Source organism: Chiloscyllium punctatum, chromosome 2 (assembly GCF_047496795.1).
Source record: "Chiloscyllium punctatum isolate Juve2018m chromosome 2, sChiPun1.3, whole genome shotgun sequence".
Lineage (NCBI taxonomy): Eukaryota > Metazoa > Chordata > Chondrichthyes > Orectolobiformes > Hemiscylliidae > Chiloscyllium > Chiloscyllium punctatum.
The window spans coordinates 71,194,336-71,219,388 of NC_092740.1; the positions used below are offsets into that span (position 1 = coordinate 71,194,336).

Sequence of the window (25,053 nt, forward strand, 5' to 3'; positions counted from 1 at the left end):
CAGTATCCCAGGAATCTAAAGCATTCCCTCTTGCGACATCTTTCCAGCCATACATTTATCTTTTTTACCTTCCTGTTTCTGTGCTCACTTGCAAGTGGCACTGGTAGTAATCGGAACATTACTACTTTTGAGGTCCTGCTTGCTAATTTTATATCCAGCTCTCCAAATTCCAATTGCAGCACCACATTCTATTCCTAGCTGTGAAGTTTGTACTAATGTGGACCATGACCTCTTGCTGTTTGCCCTCCCACAGTAGAATGTTCTACAGCAGTTTCTTAATATCTTCAACCCGAGCACAAGGGAGGCAAAAAATGATCCTGGAGTCACATTAATGGCTGCAGAAACATCAATCTGTTTCCTAACTAAAAAAAATCCCCTCTAAACAGTGCCATTCATGCTTCTTCCTCTGACCTGTGTAGTTAAACCATCCATGGTGCTGTGGGCCTGGCTCTTTCTGCATTGTTTCAAGAATCTATCGCTCTCACTAGTATCCAGAACAGAGGGAGGGAGGTCTTGTAATACCTGCCTGTTTCCTTTATAGCTTTTACTGCCTTGTGGTCATCCATTTCCTTTTCGCCTGCTTGCCCCTTCCTTGTGATTTGACCACCACTCTGAACATGCTATCCACTCAGGTCTTTTTCTTGTAAATAAGATAGGAATTTATTTTGAGTGGACTTGAATTTAAAAACAGGTATGTACTTCTGAGGCTCTGTAAGGCTCTGGTCAGACCACATTTGGAGTATTATGTGCAGTTTTGGGCCCCATATCCCAGGATGTGCTAGGCCTAGAGCACATTCAGAGGTGGTTCATAAGAATGGTCCCACGAATGAAAAGCTTAATATATGAGGAACATTTGAGGACTCTAGGTCTGTACACGATGGAGTTGAAAAGGATGACGGGGGATCTAATTGAAACATATGGAATACTGAATGGTCAGGACAGAGTAGATGTTAAGAAGATGTTTTCATTGGTAGGAGAGACAAGGACCTGAGGGCACAGGCTCAGAATAAAGGGAAGATCTTTTAGAACAGAGATAAGGAGAAACTTCTTCAGCCAGTGATGAATCTGTGGAATTCATTGCCACAGATGGCTGTGGGGGCCACATCACTGAATACATTTAAGATAGAGATAGATAGGTTCTTGATTGTCAAGGGGATAAAGGGTTATGGGGAGAAAGTGGGATAATGAGTTGAGAAACCTAACAGGTGAAAGTGAGCACTGCAGATTAGAGTTGAGAGTGTGGTGCTGGAAAAGCCACAGCAGGTCAGGCAGCATCCGAGAAGCAGGAAAATTGACGTTTTGGGTGAAAGCCCTTCATCAGGAATGAAGCTGGGAGCCTCGGGGGTGGAGAGATAAACGGGAGGGGGTGAGGCTCGGGGGAAGATAACTGAGAATGCAATAGGTGGATGGAGGTGGGTGTAATGGTGACAGGTCGGAGGGAAGGATGGAATGGATAGGTGGGAAAGAAGATGGCCAGGTGAGACAGATCATGAGGATGGTGCTGAGCTGGAAGGTTGGAACTGGGATAAGCTGGGGGGAGGGGATGTGAGGAAACTGGTGAAATCCACATTGATGTCATGGGGTTGGAAGCTCCCAAGGCGGAAGATGAGGTGTTCTTCCTCCAGGCATCAGGTGGTAAGCGATTGGCAACGGAGGAGGCCCAGGACCTGCATGTGCTCGGTGGAGTGGGCAGTGGGGTTGGTTGGTGCGGGTGTCCTGGAGATGTTCTCTGAAGTGTTCTGCGTGTAGGCATCCTGTCTCTCCCCAGTGTAGTGGAAACCGCATCGGGAGCAACGGATAGAGTCAAGACGTGTGGAAGTGCAGGTGAAACTTTGATGGATGTAGAAGTCTCCTTTGGGACCTTGGACGGAGGTGAGGAGGGAGGTGTGGGCACAGGTTTTGAAATTCCAGCGGTGGCAAGGGAAGGTGACAGGAGGGGAGGGGAGGTTGTTGGGGGGGCGTGGACCTGACGAGATAGTCATGATGCGAACGGTCTTTATGGAAAGTGGATAGGGGTGGGGAGGGAAATATATCTCTGGTGGTGGGGTCTGTTTGTAGGTGGTGGAAATGGTGGAGAATGATGCGATGTATATGGAGGTTGGTGGGTGGAAGGTGAGGACCAGGGGAGTTCTTTTGAATGCAGAACAGACTCGATGGGCTGAATGGCCGAATCTCTGCTCCTATGTCTTATGGTCCTATTTGCCTCAGTGAGTGTACCTGCTGCCCAAGCTTTGAAATCTGGAGCTCCAGCTTCTGCAGCTGGTGACACTTCCTGCACATGGACTCGCTTAAGTCACAAGAAGCACTGAAGACTCCGTGTGCACAAGAGGAGCATTCCGCTTGGCTGAGTTCATCAGCCAAACTGTAAGCTTATACCTTTGAATTACTTTACTTTCTTTAACTTTAAATTGTTAACTGTGCAGGATTGATTAGCTCAGTTGGTTGGACTGCTGGTTTGTGATAATGATGCCAACAGCATGGGTTCAATTCCCGCATCGCTGAAATTACCATGAAGGATTCTCCTTCCCATCCTCTCCTCTTGCCGATTGGTGGCCCTCAGGTTAAACCACCACCAGTTGTCTCTCTCTAAGCAGAGAACTGCCCTGTGGTCTGGTAAGTCTATGGCAACTTTCGCTTAATTTAACCTCACTCTTGTATAATTAACTATCATTCAGAGATTAATAGAAAGTGGACGTTCTTCACCCTTACTCACAAATTGCTCCCACACCTGGGCCTATAAAGTCTTACTTTCTGCTGGATTAGAATTTTACTGCAGTTGGAATACATTCCCAAACAGTAGCTCAACACCAATCAACTCATGAACAACAAAAGTGGAGTTCTGGAGCAACCCAGCGACTCTGGCAGCATCTGCAGAGAAAAACAGAAAATGTTTCAGGCCCAGTGACTCCTTAGCAGTTCAGGAACTGACATGTTTCTCCAACACTCTCTGTTTCTGTTTCAGATTTCCAGCATCCGCAGTTCTTTGCATTTCTTTTACTACTAATCAACTCATGCCTTTCCTGTGACGACATTTAGATATTTTGTTTCAAACTCAGCTCAACAGAAACATGCTCTCTCCCTGATCTGACCGTTAGGATCCGGGTAGGTAAGAAGCACCTTGACAAAGAGGTATAATAGCAACTGGAGTGAAGTCGGTCCCAGGTTGTTAGAGCAGGATGGGTTGCGTATAGAAGCGGTGAGGGAGGTTGGCACATGAATAAGTGGGGGATGTTCTTGACATCCAGAGGGCACCCTGTAATTCATATGCCCTCTTGCTGTCCCATTTTTTTAATTAAACAATTTTAAATCATTTTAGAAATAGCTTTTTGTATCTGACCCATCAACCACAGCTAAGCATTAGATGGTAGCGGAGGCAGACTGAAGCCTTTAAGTAGGCAGAAGTGGGTCCTGATGAAGGGCTTTTGCCTGAAACTTTGATATTCCTACTCCTCAGATGCTGCCTGACCTGCTGTGCTTTTCCAGCACCACTCTAATCTTGACTGAAGCCTTGAACTGCCTCCTACTTTGGGCTTTGAATCAGCATCAGGCCTAGAGTCAGCATCCCAGTGAGTAATTTGCTCTTCCTCAGTATTATGGGGAATCAGTCAGGGCAGCAAGGAGGTGGGCTTGGCTACTTGGCATATTTTATGTACCCTCCCCACCCCTTACTGAAAACATTCCTGGGGATGGTACAAATCCAGCCCACTATTTCAGCCTTCAGTATTTTCGATGATAAAGCATCAAAATTCCCTGGGATAGAGAATTTTAAAGATATACAACTCTCTGACTGAAAACAATTCTCATCTTGGTCACAGATGATCAGTTCCTTTTTCTCAGACTTCAATCAGATCATCCCTTAACCGTGTAAGTTCAAGAGAAAACAGGCCTAATTTATATAACCACTGAAGTCCAGGATCAAATCCTCCCTCCAAGGCCAATATATCCTTCCTAAGGTGTAGTGCCCATATCTGCCCACAGTACTCCAGTGGAATCTAACCAGAGTTTTGCAGAAGTGCAGGATAATTTCTGCATTTTTGTACTCCCATCCTCAGACCAGCATTACATTAACTTTCTTGATTATTTGCTGCACTTGTTCATGACATTTTAAAGATCTATACACATGAACTCCCCATGTCTCTTTGGGCATCCATTGTATTTAACTTCATACCATCTGGAATCAACCCTAGGTTGTATTTTCAGTTGATGTCACCAAAGTGTAATATGTGAATGAGAAATAGGAGGAGTTACGGGGAGTTCTTTGTGGAACTTCAGAGATAATGGTACAGGTGCCAGAACAGAAGCCACTGCAGATGATCTTTTAACCATGAATGGATAGATAAAAATACAAGCAGATGAGTAGAAACTTGCCTAGTTGGTTAATAAAGAAGAAACCTCTTTATTTTCATAGAATCCCTACAGTGTGGAAAAAGGCCCTTTGGTTCAACAAGTCCACACTGACCCTCCAGACAGTAACCCTGACACATTCCCCTACCCTATTATCTGGTATTTACCCCCGATTAATGCACCTAACCTACACATTCCTGAACACTATGGGCAATTTAGCATGGCCAATTCACCTAACCTGCACATCTTTGGATTGTGGGAGGAAATCAGAGCACCCAAAGAAAACCAACACAGATCCAGGGAGAATGAGTTGTTACAGTACACTACAGTACACACTGTATTTTGATAATAGATCTTCCTCCATTATACATCATGGAAGGATATTCCCTTCATTTTTAGTATAACATTTCCCAATGGCTCTTTTGCATGAGGTGACTAGGAAGACACCAGGTTTTGAGTTATGTAGAATTTACAGCACAGAAATAAGCCACTATGCTCTAGAGGTCAATGTTAATACACTACAAAAACTTCTCTCATCCTGTTTCATCTCACCTGAGCAGTATAGTTTCCCATCCTTTTCCTCACCATGTATTTATCTAGCTTCTCCTTAAATGCACTTATACTATTCATCTCAACTACTTCATGATGTACTGAGTATTATATTCTAATCAATCTCTGGGCTAAAACTGTTTTTCAAAATTTAATGCTGAATTTATTAGTGGCTAATCACTGTTTTCAAAGTATCAATTTATCTTAAATAAAATAGCGACAGCAGCACCACAGCTAGACCTTGTCACAAGACTATGATCCCTGCATTATTATCCAGAGGCCCTGAAATTATACATACATTGACATCGAGTAAGCTCAGGACAAGGTTTATCTCTACGAACTTCATACCTTAGCTACCGGAATAGGCATCATAGCAACTGGGGCAAAGCATTTAAGGGCCATCAAAATCATAATCTTACTAGGAGAGAAAATGATTTACAGATGCCAGTGTTGGACTGGGGTGTACAAAGTTAAAAATCACACAACACCAGGTTATAGTCCAACAGATTTAATGAGAAGCACTAGCTTTTGGAGTACTGCTTCTTCTTCAGGTGGTTGTGGGCCACACCTAACTGATGAAGGAGCAGCACTCCAAAAGCTAGTGCTTCCAATTAAACCTATTGGACTATAACCTGGTGTTGTGTGATTTTTAACTAGGAGAGAAAACAAATTGAAAATTACAATTTCCATTAGTCTTATTTATGAAAATGGTACTTACAAAAACTGGATGGAGATCAACTCCATACATCTCTAATAATTTGGCAACTTGTAAGTAATTGAGTTCTGCCTCTGCAGGAACTTGACCCCTAAGGAGAAAACAGATTTGAAAAATTGAACAGTGCTGAAAACAGAGGTATGTTGCCAAAGTTCTTTGTCTTACATTTGTTAGGGCAAACATCACAATGTCAAATTTACAACGAGCATAACAATTTATACCACAGGAGAAAGAGGATGCTGATTATTTAGCAGGTCAACACAGTTAGCAGAGCAAGGCTGCCTGCTCTTACAACCAAACTGATAAGGAAAGATGAATACTTATATTAACTTTTCAGAATCTCATAACATTCTGAAGCACTTTATAACCATTAAGTAACTTTGATGTGTAGTTTGTTGTAAAATACAGAAAAGTTATATATATCTTTTTGCACAGTGACAAACAGCTAAATGACATTGACCACATAATCTATTCCAGTGAACTTTGTTGAAGGATTTACACTAGCTGGGGCACCAAATTAACTTCTCTGCTCGTCTTCAAATAGATGTGGGCTCCATCACATTCGTAAGGGCAGAATTTACACTGGAACCAATTGATCATTCTTCTGATAATGTAGCACTTTCTGTGTAATTTTATGCTGAATTCTAAACTTGACCACACAACCTATAACATGGAGACTGACTCCAAACCTGACACTTATTAAACACAACATATAAGATTCTGAGGGAGCTCAGAGTAGAAAATGTGAAGAAAATGTTTCCATTCATGGGCAAATCTAGAACTAAGGGACATAGTTTCAAAATAGGGATCTTCATTTAAGATGTGGATAAAGAATTTCTTCTCTTAAAAAGTCACTAGTTTTTGAGATTGTTTGACCCTTAAAATAACTCCACAGAGTCCAGTATCCTGTCACCAAAAAAATCATCCTTTATTTATATGTGGAAAGTACCCCCTCCACAGCCCGCTGCCTGGATCTGTTAATGCTGTCTCTCTTTGATTTTTTTCGGTTTTTTTTCTTTTCTTTTTAAACACCCGAGTGGCCAGTGACAAGCACTGCCCTTCACATCAATCCCCTGCTTATTTTTTTTTCTTTAACCCCCCACACTACCGCCTAACTGCGGTAGTGCTTATTTTTTCCCCAGCACCCATGGTGTGTGTGTGTCGGTGTGAGACACAGTGAGAGTCACAAAGTGTACGAGTCTTTATTCAGTTTCCACCACCAGGAAGAAAGGAAAACACCCAAGTGGCCAGTGACAAGCCCTGCCCTTCAAACCACAGGGCAATGCTGTGTGATCAAAACAGTGAAGGGGAGGGTAGGGACTAAATCAAAATAGAGTTGGAGGGGGAAATAATGCACTCCACTCCCTGCGGCACCCACCTCTCCTTGAACAACTCCAGGATGTTGGTGGACACCGCGTGCTCCTTCTCCAAGGACACCCGGGCCCTAACGTAACCGCAGAAGAGGGGCAGGCAGTCGGCCCTAACGACCCCCTCCACAGCCCGCTGCCTGGATCTGTTTATGCTGACTCTCTTTGTATCTGTCAGCCAGGGCTACCTGATTGGACCAGGTTTACAGCCCCACTTAGAAAATTCATATTCTAATAAGTCCAGCTCGCCGACCTAATTACAGTAATTATAATCCTGTGGGCAAGGAGGGCTGGGTCAATGAATATATTCAAGGCAGTGTTAGATAGAGTTTTGATTTGCAAAGGAGTAAAAGGGTTAGGATTAGGTTTCAGGAGAAGAAGGAAACAATCAGATCACCCATGATCTTGCAGACATGATTGACAGAGTGTGCTCAGTTGGCTCAATTACTTATGTACATAGTACAGACAAAATAAAACAAATATGTTATAAAGTTAAACAAGAAAGAACTAATAATCTAAGTAGTAATTGGTTCTGAGCAATTTGAGTTCTAAAAAATCAAGAAGAGTAAGAATAATGGTTAGAAAATGATATCTTAATTAACTGTTTCAATATCAAGTATCAAAATTATTTTAAATACCACTGAAGATTTATGTGATATAGCCTTCATTGTTAAATCATTAATCATGGGATTGCTACAGCACAGGACATCATTATTCTGATCCTAACTGTCCTCAACCTTTGAAGGAGCATACCCATGCGTGTCATAGAGCTGTATAGTATGGAAACAGACCCTTCCATTCAACTTGTCCATACTGATCAGATATCCCAAACTAATCTAGTTTCATTTGCCAGCGGTTGGCCCATATCTCTCTAAATCCTGGTTATTCATGTACCCATCCATATGCCTTTTAAATGTGGTAATTGTACCAGCCTCCACCACTTCCTCTGGCAATTCATTCCATGTACGCACCACCCTCCTCATGAAAACATTGCTTCTTAGGTTCCTTTTAAATCTTTCCCCTTTCACCTTAATCTCTCTAGTTTTGGACTCCTCCTCCCTGGGGATAAGATCTTGGCTATTCATGCTATCCATGCCCCTTATGATTTTATTAACTTCTATAAAGTCACCCCTCAGCGACTGATGCTCCAAGGAAAATAGTCCCAGCCTGTTCAGCCGCTCCCTATAGTTCAAACCTTCCAACTCTGGCAACATCCTTGTAAATTTTTTTTGAACCATCTCAAATTTAACAACATTTTTCCTATAGTAGGGAGACCAGAATTGAACGCTGTATTCCAAAAGTGGCCTAACCAATGTCCTGAGAGTCACAACATGACCTCCCGACTCCTACACAATCCACTGACCAATAAAGGCAAGCACACCAAACATCTTCTTCATCCTCCCACCTTTTCCCTATAGCCCTGCTACTTTGTCCTTTTCAGACAGTAATCCAAAATCCCTTCGAAAGCTTCTTTTTCAGGCAGTGCATTCCAGATTCTAACCAGTGTCCGCATTATTTTCCTTTCCACCATGTCAATATTCCAATCAAGGAAACGGTACTCATTGGCTACCATCATAACCAAAACAATACTCAGAAAGACAAAACTGGATGGAGATCAACTCCATACATCTCTTAGTCAGAAATCAAAAAAAGAGCTTCTGACTAATTTTTAAGGACATTTATTAAATGTAGAAATTAAAAAGTAGAGATTCAGTCCTAAGTGTCAGTTTCATCAAGTTTCGTGGAGGGTTCTTCTCAATGACTCCAAGGGAGATCTCTCACCATATCTTGCTAATTCGCCTCAAAATCTGCGTACTCTGTCCTTATGGCTCTCCCTCGCCCCAATCCACCTCCTTTCTACCACCCAGTAACTCACCAATCAGCAGATATTTGGATACCTGGGCACCATGTGCCATCTTTTAAAGGCCACTGGGCACACAGACAAGTACTGGCATTCCAAAACTGCTCCCCTCATCGAAGGACAGTCATTCCAAAGATGTTGGAGAAAGGAAAAATGACATTGCCGTTCTCCAACTGGGAGCTGGATGGGCTGATCCAGAGGAGCGCTTTCCTCTTTCTGGAATGCTGGCAAAGGATGCTCCACCAGCAGATTCTGGCAGCTTGGTTTGAGATTGCCATCTGGGTCAGTGCTGTGTCTATGTTCTGGAGAAATGGCCAGCAATGCCACAAGATGTTCAATGACATTTACTGCTCTGCCAGGGTAAGTGCTACTCTCTGCTACCCCACACATACTTTATCTCTACTGCTGCACCAATCTCCCACCAAGGCTCTTGATCTGACACTCTCACAATTACATGCAACACCATCCCTCAGTCTTTCTTCCCAATCCCCCCGACACTGCTTACCCTGCATTGTTTCTGTACTGCCTGCTCACTCACCTTGGGTGCCTCACCATCTTCCCTAGCACTAACAGCTGATCCACCCAATTTCACCTCACTCAATCCATCCTTTGTTGTCATTACAAGAGAAAACAGTCTTGCACTCAGCAGAAGGAGCAAGGACAAGTGGAGAGGTGCCTGGCATTTGGTACCTCACCCACTTCGAGGAGAGAATCCTGGCCCTCACAGAAGACCAGGGATATTGAGCCCCTGGCTTAGTGAGAGATAGTGCTATTGTCAAAGGTTGCAAGTCCACACCAACCCTCTGAAGAGTAACCCACCCCAACCCATTCCCTTATTTTTCTACATTTCCCCTGACTAATGCATCTAACACTGATGAAGGGTTTATGCCTGAAATGTCGATTCTCCTGCGGATGCTGTCTGACCTGCTGTGCTTTTCCAGCACCACACTCTCGACTCTGATCTCCAGTCCTCACTTTATCCTACTATGGGCAATTTAGCATGGCCAATACGCCTACCTGCACATCTTTGGCATGTGGGAGGAAACCGGAGCACCTAGAGGCAACCCAAGCAGGCACAGGAAGAATGTGCATACTCCACACAGACAGTTGTCTGAGACTGGATTCGAACCTAGTTCCCCGGTGCTGGGAGGCTGCAGTGCTAACCACTGACCCACTTTGCCACTCCAATCAGGCTTTACCATACCATACCAATTACGGTTGACCCCCTCACAATTGCAATCCCCCTCCCTCCAGCCTGCATCCCCAAGATACCAAGAAGAGGTTCCCAAGTCTTCTTCCTGTGGCAGCAAACCCCAACATGCCACCCACTTCCTTCACTTTAATTTCTCTGGACGGATCCAAGAGTCATTGGCCCCGCCCCCTGTGAGCTCTGACCTCTGACCAATGCCTCTACATCTCCTGAACGGTGTTAGCCATACCCCTCAAGCTAGCTACTAGGACCTATGGTGAACCACTTACCAGAGACACAAACCCTTAAGCCAAGAACTCTCCATCCAGATGCCTGACTGTGGACAATCCTGTGGGCCAGTATCAGAGGCTGCCCTTGACTTACAGTGCAAGGAGCCCCTGTCTGATGGGTGCCTGCATGGACTCTGATGAGAACAGATCTCCGACAACTTTGAGACATGGCTGCCCCCTTCACTCCGGACTGCTGACAGCACGATAAACTGCCTGTTTTCTGATGATGCTAAAAGGCGAGGCGAGGCAAGACATGGATGCTGAAAGCATGCAGGTAGGCAGGATGTGCATGAATGCAAGTGAGCAGCTCTGAGTGCTAGCCTGGTCTAATCCATGAGCTGGTCTCTGGCCTTGCAAAATGTTCTTGTAGCAGTCTTTCAATGCAAGTTGGCAGTACACTCTGTGATGCAGGTCTTGTGACGTCTGAAGTGTCCTGCAATGGGACACACCTGAATGGGAGCGGTGTCACAAAGGTCACGGAGGTTAGGTAATTATTGGATACAAATATCCATAGATGGAGGGTGCACCTGGCTGTTGTCCACTTTTCATGCCCTGAAATGCTTTGTGTGGTGACCAACTTGGTGGCGCTCTGTGAGCTGAAGTTACCAGATACCTGCTCCAACTTCTATGTCAAGGAACTCTTGCAGTGGGTTGTAGGATAGGAAGCTGCACATTAATGAGGGGAGATATGCAGTTTATATAAAGTCATTAAGAAGCAATAATTCCCCTTAACAGGTAACACCCCATGCCCTCGCAACAATCTCACTTCAACACCCAGAACTTAGTTAAAAGATGCAGGGAGAGTTGTTCCCTACACAGAGATAGGCCTCTGGATTTTTCATGCAATTCGAGTCATTGAGACGCACAGCCCGGAAACAGACACTTCAGTCCAACCCATCCATGCCGACCAGATATCCCAACCCAATCTAGCCCCACTTGCCAGCAGCCGGCCCATATCCCTCCAAGCCCTTCCTATTCATATACCCATCCAGATGCCTTTTAAATGTTGCAATTGCACTAGCCTCCACCACTTCCTCTGTGTAAAAAACTTGCCGCTTAGGTCTCTTTTATATCTTTCTCTTCTCACCCTAAACCTATGCCCTCTAGTTCTGGACTCCCCCACCCCAGGGAAAAGACTTTGCCTATTTATCTTATCCATGCCCCTCATGATTTTATAAACCTCTATAAGGTCACCCCTCGGCTTCCAACGCTCCAAGAAAAACAGCCCCAGCCTGTTCAGCCTCTCCCTATAGTTCAAATCCTCCAACCCTGGCAACATCTTTGCAAAACTTTTCTGAACTCATTCACGTTTCAAAGCATCCTTCCGACAAAAAGGAGATCAGAATTGCACGCAATATTCCAAAAGCGGTGTAACCAATGTCCTGTACAGCTGCAACATGACCTCCCAAATCCTGTGCTCAGTACTCTGACCAATAAAGGAAAGCATACCAAATGCCTACTTCACTATCTTATCTACCTGCAACTCTACTTTCAAGGAGCTATGAACCTGTACTTCCAACGTCTCTTTGTTCTGCAACACTCCCTAGGACCTTACCATTAAGTGTATAAGTCATGCTAAGATTTGCTTTCTCAAAATGCAGCACCTCGCATTTATCGAAGTTAAACTCCATCTGCCACTTCTCAGCCCATTGGCCCACCTGATCAAGATCCATTGTAATCAGAGGTAACCTTCTTCGCTGTCCACTACACCTCCAATTTTGGTGTCACGTGCAAACTTACTAAATATACCTCATATGCTCACATCCAAATCATTTCTATAAATAACAAAAATGATTTGACCCAGCACCAGTCCTTGTGGCACTCCACTGGTCACAGGCCTCCAGCCTGAAAAACAACCCTCCACCAGCACCCCCTACCTTATAACTTTGAGCCAATGGCTAATTCCAAATGGCAAGTTCTCCCTGTATTCTGTGAGATCTAACCTTGCTAACCAGTCTCTTATGGGGAACCTTGTTGAACGCCTTACTGAAGTCCATATAGATCACGTCAACCACTCTACCCTCATCAGACCTCTTTGTTACTTCTTCAAAAACTCAATCAAATTTGTGAGACATGATTTCCCATGCACAAAGCCATGTTGACTACCCCTAATCAGTCCTTGTCTTTCCAAATACATGTACTTCCTGTCCCTCAGGATTCCCTCCAACAACTTGCCCACTACCGACATCAGGCTCACCGGTCTATAGTTCACTAGCTTGTCCTTACCACCTTTCTTAAGTAATGGCACCACGTTCATCAACCTCCAGTTTTCTAGCACCTCACCTGCAACTATCGATGAAACAAATATCTCAGCAAGAAGCCCATCCATCACTTTCTGAGCTTCCCACAGAGTTCTAGGGTACACCTGATCAGGTACTAGGTATTTATCCACTTCTGTGCATTTCACGACATTCAGCACCTCCTCGTTACCATCTATTTCCCTACATTCTATATCTACCATGCCCTTTTCCACAGTAAACACTGATGCAAAATACTCGTTTAGTGTCTCTTCCATGTCCTGTGCCTCCACACAAAGGCCGCTTTGCTGATCTTCGAGGACCCTTATTCAATCCCTCGTTACCCTTTTGTCCTTAATGTATTTGTAGAATGCCTTTGGATTCTCCTTAACCCTATTTGCCAAAGCTATCTCATGTCCCCTTTTTGCCTTCCTGATTTCCCTCTTAAGTATACTCCTACCGCCATTATATGCTTTTAAGGATTCATTCGATCTATCCTGTCTGTAGCTGACATATGCTTCCTTCTTTTTCTTAACCAAACCCTCAATTTCCTTAGTCATCCAGCATTCCCCTATACCTACCAGCCTTTCCTTTCACCCTAACAGGGATACACTGCCTCTGACTCTCGTTATCTCATTTCCGAAGGCTTCCCATTTTCCAGCTGTCCCATTACCTGCAAACATCTGTCCCCAATCAGCTTTTGAAAGTTCTTGCCTAATATCATCAAAATTGGCCTTTCTCCAATTTAAAACTTCAGCTTTTAGATCTGGTCTATCCTTTTCCGTCACCATTTCAAAACTAATAGAATTATGGTCACTGGCCCCAAAGTGCTCCCCCATTGACACCTCAGTCACCCGCCCTGCCTTATTTCCCAAGAGTAGTCAAATTTTCTGCCATATTTCTCAGAATAGCCCATGTCAGTCAGGATCTATCAGATCCTTGAGTGTTACATCCTTGAGTTTCTATGCTTCACTTCAAACATTAGTAATTCATCAGTAACAGTGATAAAAACACATAAAAATTATCTAGGACTGATCAGGCAATTCACAGCTTCAAGGGCTGTTTGACCGCAAAACTAATTTCAGATCACATATTCTCACTACACACCAACTGTGGCATTTACATGCACCTTTACTCAATTGCCTTTCAACACTTCCATTTCCACTAGCTTTAATACTTTCACGAATCCTACACTGTCCTTGCACACCTCCCTTTCTCTATCTTGCACGAACTCCAATTTTGACCTATCACCTTCATCCCCTCCCCCACTCACCCATTGTACTCTATGCTACTTTCTCCCCACCCCCACCCTCCTCCAGCTTATCTCTCCACGTTTCAGGGTCTCTGCCTTTATTCCTGATGAAGGGCTTTTGCCCGAAACGTTGATTTCGCTGCTCCTTGGATGCTGCTTGAACTGCTGTGCTCTTCTACCACCACTAATCCAGAATCTTGTTTCCAGCATCTGCAGTCATTATTTTTAGCTCTTCCACCCTATGCATCCTAGTTCATCATCCCTTTTCCTTATTGCTTTGGTTTCTCATCCCCCTCCCTCACAAAGGTTTAACTCCTCACCTTATAATTCATGCATTACCCCAAAATGCTGCAGAGCAGGAGATTAATACATATTACCACTATTTTGCAAGCAATAACAGTGTGACTGATGACAAATTTATCAGTTGAAAATCCTAATTAATTAATCTACATGTGGGTTATACCTTTGTAGAATTCAGTGAATCCTAGGAAGTCATCTAAAATAGATGATAAGTTTCTTACAAATGTGCATAAGAACTATGATGGTTGATACTGGTCTCCATATACTCAGCCAGTCCTGGGCCCGTTCTGCTCAGGAATTTTCCACGATCATTTGGTATAAACAGCATCTGACACATATTGATAATTTTTCCCAAACCAAATATTTTTCAGAAACATTGCTAAGCACATCAGTAGTGCTTTCCAACTCTATTGTATTTCAGTAGCATCTCCATCTCCACCTCTCCTTTGTCACTCCTTGGACTCCAAGACTTATCTTAGAGATACATTTGGCAAGGTAAAAGGTCCAATATTTATTTTGTTCATATGGCAAGATGCCCATGAAGATGAGATACTTAACAACAGATTGTCTAGTTGATATTAGTGAGGCTAAAGGCCCAATGTTAAGGTGCTGCTGAACCTCCCAACTCAGGTCCCCATTCTAACTGGTGATGGCAAAATTCTATATGTTTGTCCTTTTGACTCAGGTCTATACATTTCTCTTCTTCTTATCTCACTATTGTCAGGATAGTCTTCGGTCATTCTTGTCTGAAAGCTTATTCTTCAAATTCTCCTGTCTTCTACAACTCAATAACCTTCACAAACCTTATCCATCCAACCAATCTTTTCGTCACCTTGTTTATCCTTTCTCTTCCTGGCTCAGTATCTGTTTTCCTTGCATCCATGTGCAAAGCTTCTAGTTGGATGTTCTTTAATGCAAGTTGTCATTTACCAAGAATAGATTCTGCATAGTTAAATTACTACTTTGTGCTTAAATATGAATGCATTCAAATGCAATAAGTTTTAGTGTTTCAAAGATATCTTGTTTAGGAATATGTATGAGGCAAGTGCCGAACGTGAAATACATATTACACCTGAAATTCATAATCAGCTGTGGTAAGACAACTTGCAACTGGCTGATTTGTTCTAAGCCTTAAAATGAATGTAATGCAGTGTATTAAATTTCAATATAGACCCTCCCCCATCCCCCACTTATTTAGAATATACTGTAGGTGTTAATGTTCTGACTGACCTGCAGCACAAATTACTGGAATTCTGTTTGTATAGTTTCCAACTTCCAACAATAAAATGGGAAGATGCTGTCAGGGTTAGCGGGTAGTTCGCTAGAATAGTGTCGTGTTTCAAAATGCAATGTTAATGATGAAACACCATTATTGATGTATCTCAAACTATCAGAAAGTATTTCAAATTTGCATTTACCTGTTATGCTGCAAAGTACAAATGTGTTGAAGTCACAAGTTTCCACCACTTATTTAGAATTTACTGTAGGTGTTAATGTTCTGACTGACCTGCAGCACAAATTACTGGAATTCTGTTTGTATAGTTTCCAACTTCCAACAATAAAATGGGAAGATGCTGTCAGGGTTAGCGGGTAGTTCGCTAGAATAGTGTCGCATTTCAAAATGCAATGTTAATGATGAAACACCATTATTGATGTATCTCAAACTATCAGAAAGTATTTCAAATTTGCATTTACCTGTTATGCTGCAAAGTACAAATGTGTTGAAGTCACAAGTTTCCAAAGATTTTGTCTGTCTTTCGTTCTTAGATAAAATGGTAAAAATAGATTTAAAATATTGAATGTTTAGTTATATTCTGAAAACTATTTTTCTGTTAACTAGCAAATCTTCTGCACGTGCCAAATGGTAAGCCCCACACCTTGGACAGCATTTTATCAGATGCTTTCTGGAAATCCACCTGATTCATCATACCCACAGCACACATTATAACCTCAACAAACTCTAATAAATTGGTTAAGCAGGATTTCCCTTTCACAAAACCAGACAGACTCTGCCTGATCACCTAGAACTTTTCAAAGTGCCTTGCCAGTTTATCTTTAATAATAGCTACTAAAGTCTTCCTTTTGACAAATGCTGTGGCCTGTACTTTTTTGCTTTACATGTTCCTCCTTTTTTGAGTAAAAGAGTTGCATTTGGTAACTTCCATCATAATGGAACATTCCTCTAATCTCGGACATTTTGAAAAGTTAAAACCATTAACTACTTCACTAGCCAGTTCTTTTCAGACCTTATGATGAATTCCATCAGGATCTGTAGACTTGTTCACCTGTAACTTCAACAATTTGGTAAGTAGTACCTCCCTATGATTGCAATTTTCTTGAGATCCAAATTCCCTTCCATTTCCTGATTTATAACTATTTTCAGGGTGTTATGTGTATCCTCTATGAAAAAAATACAAATATCTCTTCAATTCTATTATTAATTTGAAACACTCACTTTCTATAGGACTATTGCTCTCTTTGTTAATTCTATTTTAACAATAGCTATAGAAACACTTGCTCTTTTTATATCTCTAGCTTTTTCCCCCACATACTCTAATTTTTCCCTCTGTATTAATGATTTGGTTGTTATTTGCTGCTTGTTATATTCTGTCGAATCCTCTGCACTAAAAAACAACTTTGTGCAATTAAATGTTTTATCTTTAAGTACGATATTACCATTAATCTTTTTCAGTCAACCACAGATAGTAAGCCCTTCATTCCTGATGAAGGGCTTTGGCCTGAAACATTGATTTTCCTGCTCCTCACATGCTGCCTGACCTGCTGGGCTTTCCTAATCTTGACTCTAATCTCCAGCATCTGCAGTACTCACTTTCCCCAGAGATATTAAGACCTGCCTTTGGACTGTTCCTTTACTGTTGAAATGTACATATTCTGTTTAGGCTGAAATATCCCATTGAAATGTCTACTACTGCATTCCTATTAACCTATTCCTTAGTCTCTTTTGCCAGTTCATTTTAGCCAGCTCTGCTTTCCTGCCCTCCTAATTGCCATTATTTAAGAAAACCAATGAATAAGCATCAACCTGCCTGGCTTAAAATTCAAACGACGCTTGGCAGTTAACAACTAACCACCATCTAATTGATGCTATAGTAACATGTCTATCAATCAGAGTCGACTTGTCACAAATCAGCACTCGCCTATCATACTGGAAGGGTTGAGTTTCTGGTTTGCTTTCTTCCAAATTTGAATTTAAATCTTTAGTGGTAGCAGACTACTAAAGTGTAACTCTCTCCTCATTAAATTAAAACAAAGAATTGTTTATGCTCTAATATTCTCATGCGACCTCTTCTGAATCCCAGTCAATTAAGATCTTTGCCACTGATTTCAATTCCCACTTCAAAATAAGCCACTCCAGAATAAGTGTACTTGGAAATGTACTCAACATTGTTGTCTGGACATTGAATGTGCCAGTTACCTGGCAGATAAGTTACCTTTACTGAGAGTTGTCCAGAGCAATTACACTTCATAACCTGATTTGCCCAACTCCCTTATCAATTTTGTGTTTCTAATTTGAATAGTTAGATTTTGTTTTACCTTTACATCGATATTTCTTGTGAATTGTGCTGATGTGCATGAGATGAAATACTTAGACAAGATGCACCCTTTTTCAGCTATACTGTGAGGTAGACTGTGGCTAAATGTATTCACCCTAAAGACTAACATATATACTTTCCTAATAACAGTGTTGCGAAGTAATGAAGACATATTTACTCATGCAATGTATAATTTTGTGCTCAAAAACCACAAGATCTATGCAACTTGCTTCAACTGGATGGTGCTTCAGTGGTTCCCTGTGGTCTAAAACAGAATGGCAAACTGTATGTTTTTTTCTTGCTAGCAGTTGGAGACTATTTTGAATGCTTTATGCCATAAGACCATAAGACATAGGATCAGAAATTAGACCATTCAGCCCATCAAGTCTGCTCCACCATTCAATCAAGGCTGATAAATTTCTCAATCCCATTCTCCTACTTTCTCCTGTAACCCTTGATCCCCTTGATACTCAAGAAACTATCTATCTCAATTTTAAATATACTCAATGACCTGGCCTCCACAGCCTTATGTGGCATTGAATTCCATTGATTCACCACTCTCTTGCTAAAGAAGTTTCTCCTTATCTCCATTCTAAAAGGTCTTCCCTTTCCTCTAAGGCTGTGCCCTCAGGTCCTAGTCTCTTACCAATTGAAACATCCTTCCAACGTCCACTCTGTCCAGGCCATTTAGTATTCCGTATGTTTCAATTAGATCCCCCTTCATCCTTCTAAAGTCCATCAAGTATAAATCCAGAATCCTCAAGCATTCCTCATATGTTAAGCTTTTCATTCCTGGGACCATTCTCATGAACATCCTGTGAACAGGCCAGTACATCGTTCCTGAGATATGCGGTCCAAAAATGCACACAATACTCCAAATGTAGTCAGACCAGAACCTTAGAGCACCTCAGAAGTACATCTCTGCTTTTATATTCAAGTCCTCTCAAAACATATGCCATCATTGCATTTGCCTTCCTAGCTATTGACCCAACCTGCAAGTGTACCTTGAGAGAATCCTGGAACAGAACTCTAAAGTCTCTTTGCACTTCAGATTTCTGAATTTTCTCCCCATTCCAGTAGCCAGAAGTACCCAATTAGACAGTTATAATAGTTCACACTGGAATTTCTCACTTGCAAAGGGTCTTGTTCTGAGCAACTCTTTGTTCATGCTTACATTATTGACTCAATATATCACTCATTACTTTCTGAAGGATACTTTCTGTTTCTGTGAAGTTTCAAGAGGTTCTGGATAACTACTCAAATTAGAAACACAATATCTATTAAGGAGTTGAGCAAATCAGGTCATGAAGTGTAATTGCTATGGACAAATAGCAACTAGGAGAAAGTGAGGACTGCGGATGCTGGAGATCAGAATCAAGAGAGTGTGGTGCTGGAAAAGCAGGAGAAGACCAGGAGAATCGACATTTTGGGCATAATCGTTACCTTAGAGGGTAGTTTGGAAGAAACCAAACCAGAAACTCAACCTTTCCAGTCCTCAAATTTTGTCAGAATGGAGCAGTGTTAAAATAACTATCAAATCTCAAAGAATCTGGAATGTCTACAATAACTGCATATTACAAGTATTCATGGCCGCTTTCACAAGAAAATAAGAGCTCCTTAAGTGCCATTAGGAAGTAGTTTTAAGTTTAGCAAAGCTAAACGAGGTAAATAGGCAACTGAACAGGAATCTCAAAGCAAACCAGGTCACTACAAAAAATGAAAATATATCTGAATAAATGGTAGAGGTTATCAGGGCATCCATTTCTTCACTACAATACCAATTTTAAAAAAGCGACTTCCAGTTTCTGAAAAAACTATTCTCGTGCAGAGAAAAAAGGGAGAGTTTATAGTAGTTTAATCAGATATATATTTTGGTAAGAATGAGATTGCCTGAAACAGGTCGAGATCCTATTTCTTCTATTTAACCTATTTTTCCTAATCAACCTGTTCAGAGATGTTATTACACACCTCTGGAGCAGAGTGGGACTCAAACTTGGGTCTCTTGGTCTGGGGGAAGGACATTACTGCTGCACGACAAGAGGGCCCACACTATTCTTTTCACAAGAGATGGAAAGACTCTTTTAAGGTGATTGAACTTCAGATAATATTACACAATACAAAAGCAAAATTATGGATGGCCAACCATTTGTAATAAAATGCCTAACAATATGTTACAAATATGATATTATTAGTACTTATAGCTAACAAACTTTCTATTCAGTCAGAATACCTCGGGGTTACTCCAGATTAAGGATCTGGAAAAACATCATATATCCTGTTTACTTTACATTGTAACATTGTTAGAGATAAAATGGCAAAGTAAATAATGCAGAAGTAGTGCTGTCAAATGGCAAGCTCCATAAAACAAAATGATTTAACCTACATCTGACAGGAGGACAAACTTGCTGGACACACAGCTGATCCATTCATTTTGAAACGAGGGTGTACAAAGAGTAACTTATTCAACTACAGTTTGATTGAACACACCAAGAAGAAAAGATCATTTATCTAGTATCTAATGTCCAAAATGCAATTTGGACAATGGATTAGTTTTGAATAAATGTCGCTTTAGATGTGGCAATATTTTTGCTGCAAAATATTTATTAAGATTTATTACAACACCTATACATGACTGAGAGTTTCATGATTGGATATCATATTTATATTGTTACAAAATACTTTATATTTAATATTTATTGGAGGACTTAAATTTTGAAGGAAATATTTGTTTTGTAGACATATGTCTTCCCTCCACAGATGCTGCCAGACTGCTGAGCTTTTCCAGCAAGTTCTGTTGTACATGAAAAGGTAGATGCTTTGCATTCAAAACCCTTCAGCTGAAAGCACCCTCCCCTTGTTCCCATACCTTCCTATCCTCATTCTCACAGATCTCCCACAACCTCTACCTCTAGTTCTCCTCCTCCAACAGCTCCCAAACCCCGCCAGCCCAGTCTTCCAACTGTACCCAATCTGGTGTCATGAAAATGTTCAAGCCTCAGAAAAGGTGGGGGAAATAGGAAGACGTGCCCTGACAATTTGGATCCGACTTGCCAAATAATCAGTAACCTATGCTCCTGTAGCATAAATTGCTGTGATTATTTAAAATTTGGCATTCTTGCATGTATCCTGACGAGCACAAGACCACAGGCTTTGGTAACATGTACTTCTCGTATTAAAGTTAAGCAATATTAAAACTAGAGAATACAGAGAGAGGCTTTTCAGCCCTGCTGTCTCAATAAGAGTTAGTCAGCCCCATGCCGTATCTTTTCCCCATAACTCTGCAAGCGTTTCCTCTCCAGATAAATATCCCTTTCTCTTTTGAATGTTTATTGATGCTGTCTCCAGCACACTCTGAGTGCATTCCAGATCCTAACCCATCATTGTACTTTTCCACAGTTAAACACTGCTTCTTTTACCATCACCTGAAGTCAGTTCCTCTGGTTCTCAACCAAGAGAATGATAACTCCCTATCTTCTCTGTTCATGCCCAAGGGGATAAAAGGTTGTTGGGATATTCAAGAATGTAGAGTTGAGGTTAAAACCAGATCAGCCATGATGTTGTTAAATGGTGGAGCAGGGTCAAAGGGCTGAGTGGCCGGCTCTTGTTCTTTGTATGTTTGTATGACTGTAGCAAGTACCAACCATGGTGTTAATTGGCTGCAGGCATCACCAGGTGGCTCAAGTACCTTCCAAAACCACTGAAAGCAAGTCTGATACTCTTTTAAGGAAAGTGCTTTGTGGCTGCAGCTCAGAAATCTTCAGGAAGTGAATCTACCCTGGGAAACAATGAAGAGCAGTACACAGAAGAATATCATTGAGAATGCACAGTTAAATATTTGGTGCATTACGGTGCCTGCAAGAAACAGTGCATGTTCCTGCTTCAAAGAACACCAATAAACTGGTTAAAACACAATTTCCCTTTGATAAAACCATGCTGACCCTCTGATTACCTTCAGTTTTTCCAAATGTGCCCCTATGTTCCCTTTAATGATCAATTCTATTACTTCCCCACGACAGATATCAAGCAAATTGGCATATAGTTTCCTATTTGTGGTCAGAGTAACCGGAATAAGTACTGGGCTAATGGTAAGATTCTTGGTAGTGTAGATGAGCAGAGCGATCTCGGTGTCCATGTACACAGATCTTTGAAAGTTGCCACCCGGGTTGACAGGGTTGTTAAGAAGGCATACAGTGTTTTAGCTTTTATTAATAGAGAGATTGAGTTCCGGAACCATGAGGTAATGCTACAGCTGTACAAAACTCTGGTGCAGCCACACTTGGAGTATTGTGTACAGTTCTGGTCACCTCATTATAAAGAAGGATGTGGAAGCTTTGGAAAGGGTGCAGAGGAGATTTACTAGGATGTTGCCTGGTATGGAGGGAAGGTCTTACGAGGAAAGGCTGAGGGACTTGAGGCTGTTTTCATTAGAGATAAGAAGGTTGAGAGGTGACTTAATAGAGACATATAAGATATTCAGAGGGTTAGATAGGGTGGACAGGGAGAGCCTTTTTCCAAGTATGAGGACAGCGAGCATGAGGGAGCATAGCTTTAAATTGAGGGGTGATAGATATAGGACAGATGTCAGAGGTAGTTTCTTTACTCAGCCTGCAACGGTAGTAGATTTGCCAACTTTAAGTACGTTGAAGTCATCATTGGACAAGCATATGGACGTACATGAAATAGTGTCGGTTAGATGGGCTTCAGATTGATATGACAGGTCGGTGCAACATCGAGGGCCGAAGGGCCTGTACTGCGCTGTAATGTGCTATGTTCTATATTTTCTGTCTCATTCCCTTCTTGAAAGATAATATTTGCTCCTTTCCCGTCTGACAGAACCTTTCCAGAGTCCAATTTATTTTGAAAAATTAACACCAACATATTAGGCACCTCTTTCTAGGCCCCAGGATTAAGTGCATCCAGATCTGCAGAGTTGTCAGCCCACAGCTCCATCAGTTTGCTCAATATCATTCTCTATGAGACTACCATTTTGCTGAGTTCCTCTCTCCCTCCCACCTTCTGATTTACAGCTATTACTAGCTGTTACTATAAACAGTAACTACCTCAAAAACATTCTATGAAGTTTTCATTCAGACTATGACTGCAGTTTGATTTTCCAGACTGCTTCATCCCAGACTGAGTTCCAGAAGTTTGCTCCTGGCATTCTAGGCCTGAAACTCTTTGAGGCCATCTTCTAAAGCCATCTGTAATTTCCTACTTATAGCAAGTTGGCAACCTTCTACCAGCCACGTTGCAAGCTACAAGGATACACTGCAGGGGAGAACGAGGACAAGCAAAGACAGGCATGAAGAGTGATTTATTGACTTTTGCATACAATATTGTCACAATGTTATACATGAAATTGGCTTGGAATATTTATTTCATAGTGGCTTTTATGTTTATGCTTTGGCCAAGTAGGCATTCAGATGGTTAATGATCAAGAAGAGCTAAACTTGAAAATAAATAATAATGGCACTTAATTAAATAAAAAATAAAGTTTATAGCCCAATGACAGAATTACAGCATGACTTAGATTGAAAATTAATTTATCAGGTCAATAATCAATTTTAAACACTGAAATATGAAAGAGTGATGTACTGATTAAAATAGGCATATAAATTCAGCAGGTAACAGAGGTGATGGATGGAATATTAAAGGCAGGGTATTGTCAAATCAAAATGAAATTAATATACAAACCAAACACCCATTCCTACATTACAGAGGTGCTGAGGTTGGTGAATGAAGGATGGTGATAACACAGTAAGTATTGGAGTCACATTAGCTGTTAGTGAACAGCCAAGGCAGGATGTGGCTGTCTACATTGTTGTCCTTCCTCTTCCTCATCCTCAGCAGGTTCACTGATTGTAAGGGCAGTCCCCTCATGATGAAAGACCCTACGGTATACACGAACAGTTCAGGCAGAGAGACGTTGGGCTGGATTTTCCAATTCTCACTCAGTTTGCTATTCCAACCCTTCTCTTTTATTTCACAAAAGGAGAGAGCTTCACACTGTGGACAGGAGATTCCAGTCAGGGCTCCTTCAGAAATGTTGTATTCCATTCTCTCTCAGTTTCTCTCGTAGAGCAGAACTGTTAGGAAAGGGCACAGAATGCCCCGTTTACACAGCCGGGAACTGCTGAAGTTTGGAATTTGACACAATGGCTTAATGTGCATGCATTCTACACATGTGTGCATAGAATGTGCACTAGATTCATGAGTCATGTGATTAAGGGACGGTTTGTGTCCCTCTTTCACTAGTGTTTACTTTGGTGAATTCGTTCAAATACAGCTAGCACAGCACACTATTGCGAAGGTCTTGGACATTGACTTTGTGATTCTCTGCCTCGTTTTCCATTGAAGCATAGATTTCTTACACATTGCTTCTTGATGGGGTTCAAGTAGTAGAATTGTTTCCTGAACACACTGGACTGACAAGACCTTCTGCTAAAAGCCCTTTTACACATTTTCCTCCTTCTCATCCAACACCTAGAAGCTTGTCCTGCATGAGCATCCACTCAATCTGCAAGTCATGCCATATTTCAGGATACTACTGTACCTAAGCCAAGGAGCAATTAATTTGTTCAGAAACCTTAATGGTAAGAAAAAGACCTTCAGCACTTGTCAATTCATTACCTTTTGCAACAGACTCTATGACTCTATCAAATAGTTACAGAAAACATTAAACACCTGTACAAATTGTAACAAAAGCAGCGCAACAAAATCAACCAGCCCCAACCAGTAAGCAGTTGATGATCCCCTTAAGTAGCACTAGGAAGTGGGGGAGCCTCTCTGCTATTAATCATGTGTTCATCAAAGGGAGAGCATTGAATTGTGCTTGAGCTTCAAAATGGCACAATTAGCTTCAAATCGTTCTTGCACATTTATTATTGCCATGAAATTCTTACTTTTTTTCTTGGGATGTGGGTGAAGCTGACTCAACCAGCATTTATTGCCCATCTCTTAACTACCCTAGAGAAGCTGGTGGGGAGCTACTTTCTAAACTTGCTGCAGATCCATGGGTTCCAATGGTGTTGCTGAGAAGGGAGTTCCAGGGTTTTGACCCACTGACAGTGAAGGAACGATAAGAACTTGCAGATGGTGGTTCTCCCATGTGTTTGCTGCCCATGGCCATCCAGGCAGTTTGGAAGGTGTTGCCTAAGAATCCTTGGTGAATTTCTGCTGTGCATCTTTTAGATGCCACATCCTGCTGCTACTGAGCATTGGTGGTGGCAGGAGTCATTGTTTGTGGATGTGGTACAAATTAAGCAGACTGCTTTGCTCTTGAGTGCCAATGGAGCTGAACTCATCCAGGACATTGGGGAGCATTTTGACATATTTCAGAATTACACTTGTGGTCATGCCTTAGGGAGTCAGAAAGTGAGTTACTCTGCAGGATTA

The 25,053-nt window shown here is 41.8% G+C and overlaps 1 protein-coding gene across 4 annotated transcripts in view; it reads right to left on the reverse strand.

The window, feature by feature from the left end:
• Window positions 1–25,053, reverse strand: part of epb41l4a (erythrocyte membrane protein band 4.1 like 4A) — a 338,117-nt gene that overhangs the window by 122,521 nt on the left and 190,543 nt on the right. For all 4 annotated transcript variants that reach the window (XM_072583689.1, XM_072583685.1, XM_072583687.1 and 1 more), the window contains one exon: window positions 5,612–5,699. In XM_072583689.1, the coding sequence (XP_072439790.1) occupies window positions 5,612–5,699 (88 nt within the window). The remainder of the gene's footprint in view (window positions 1–5,611; window positions 5,700–25,053) is intronic.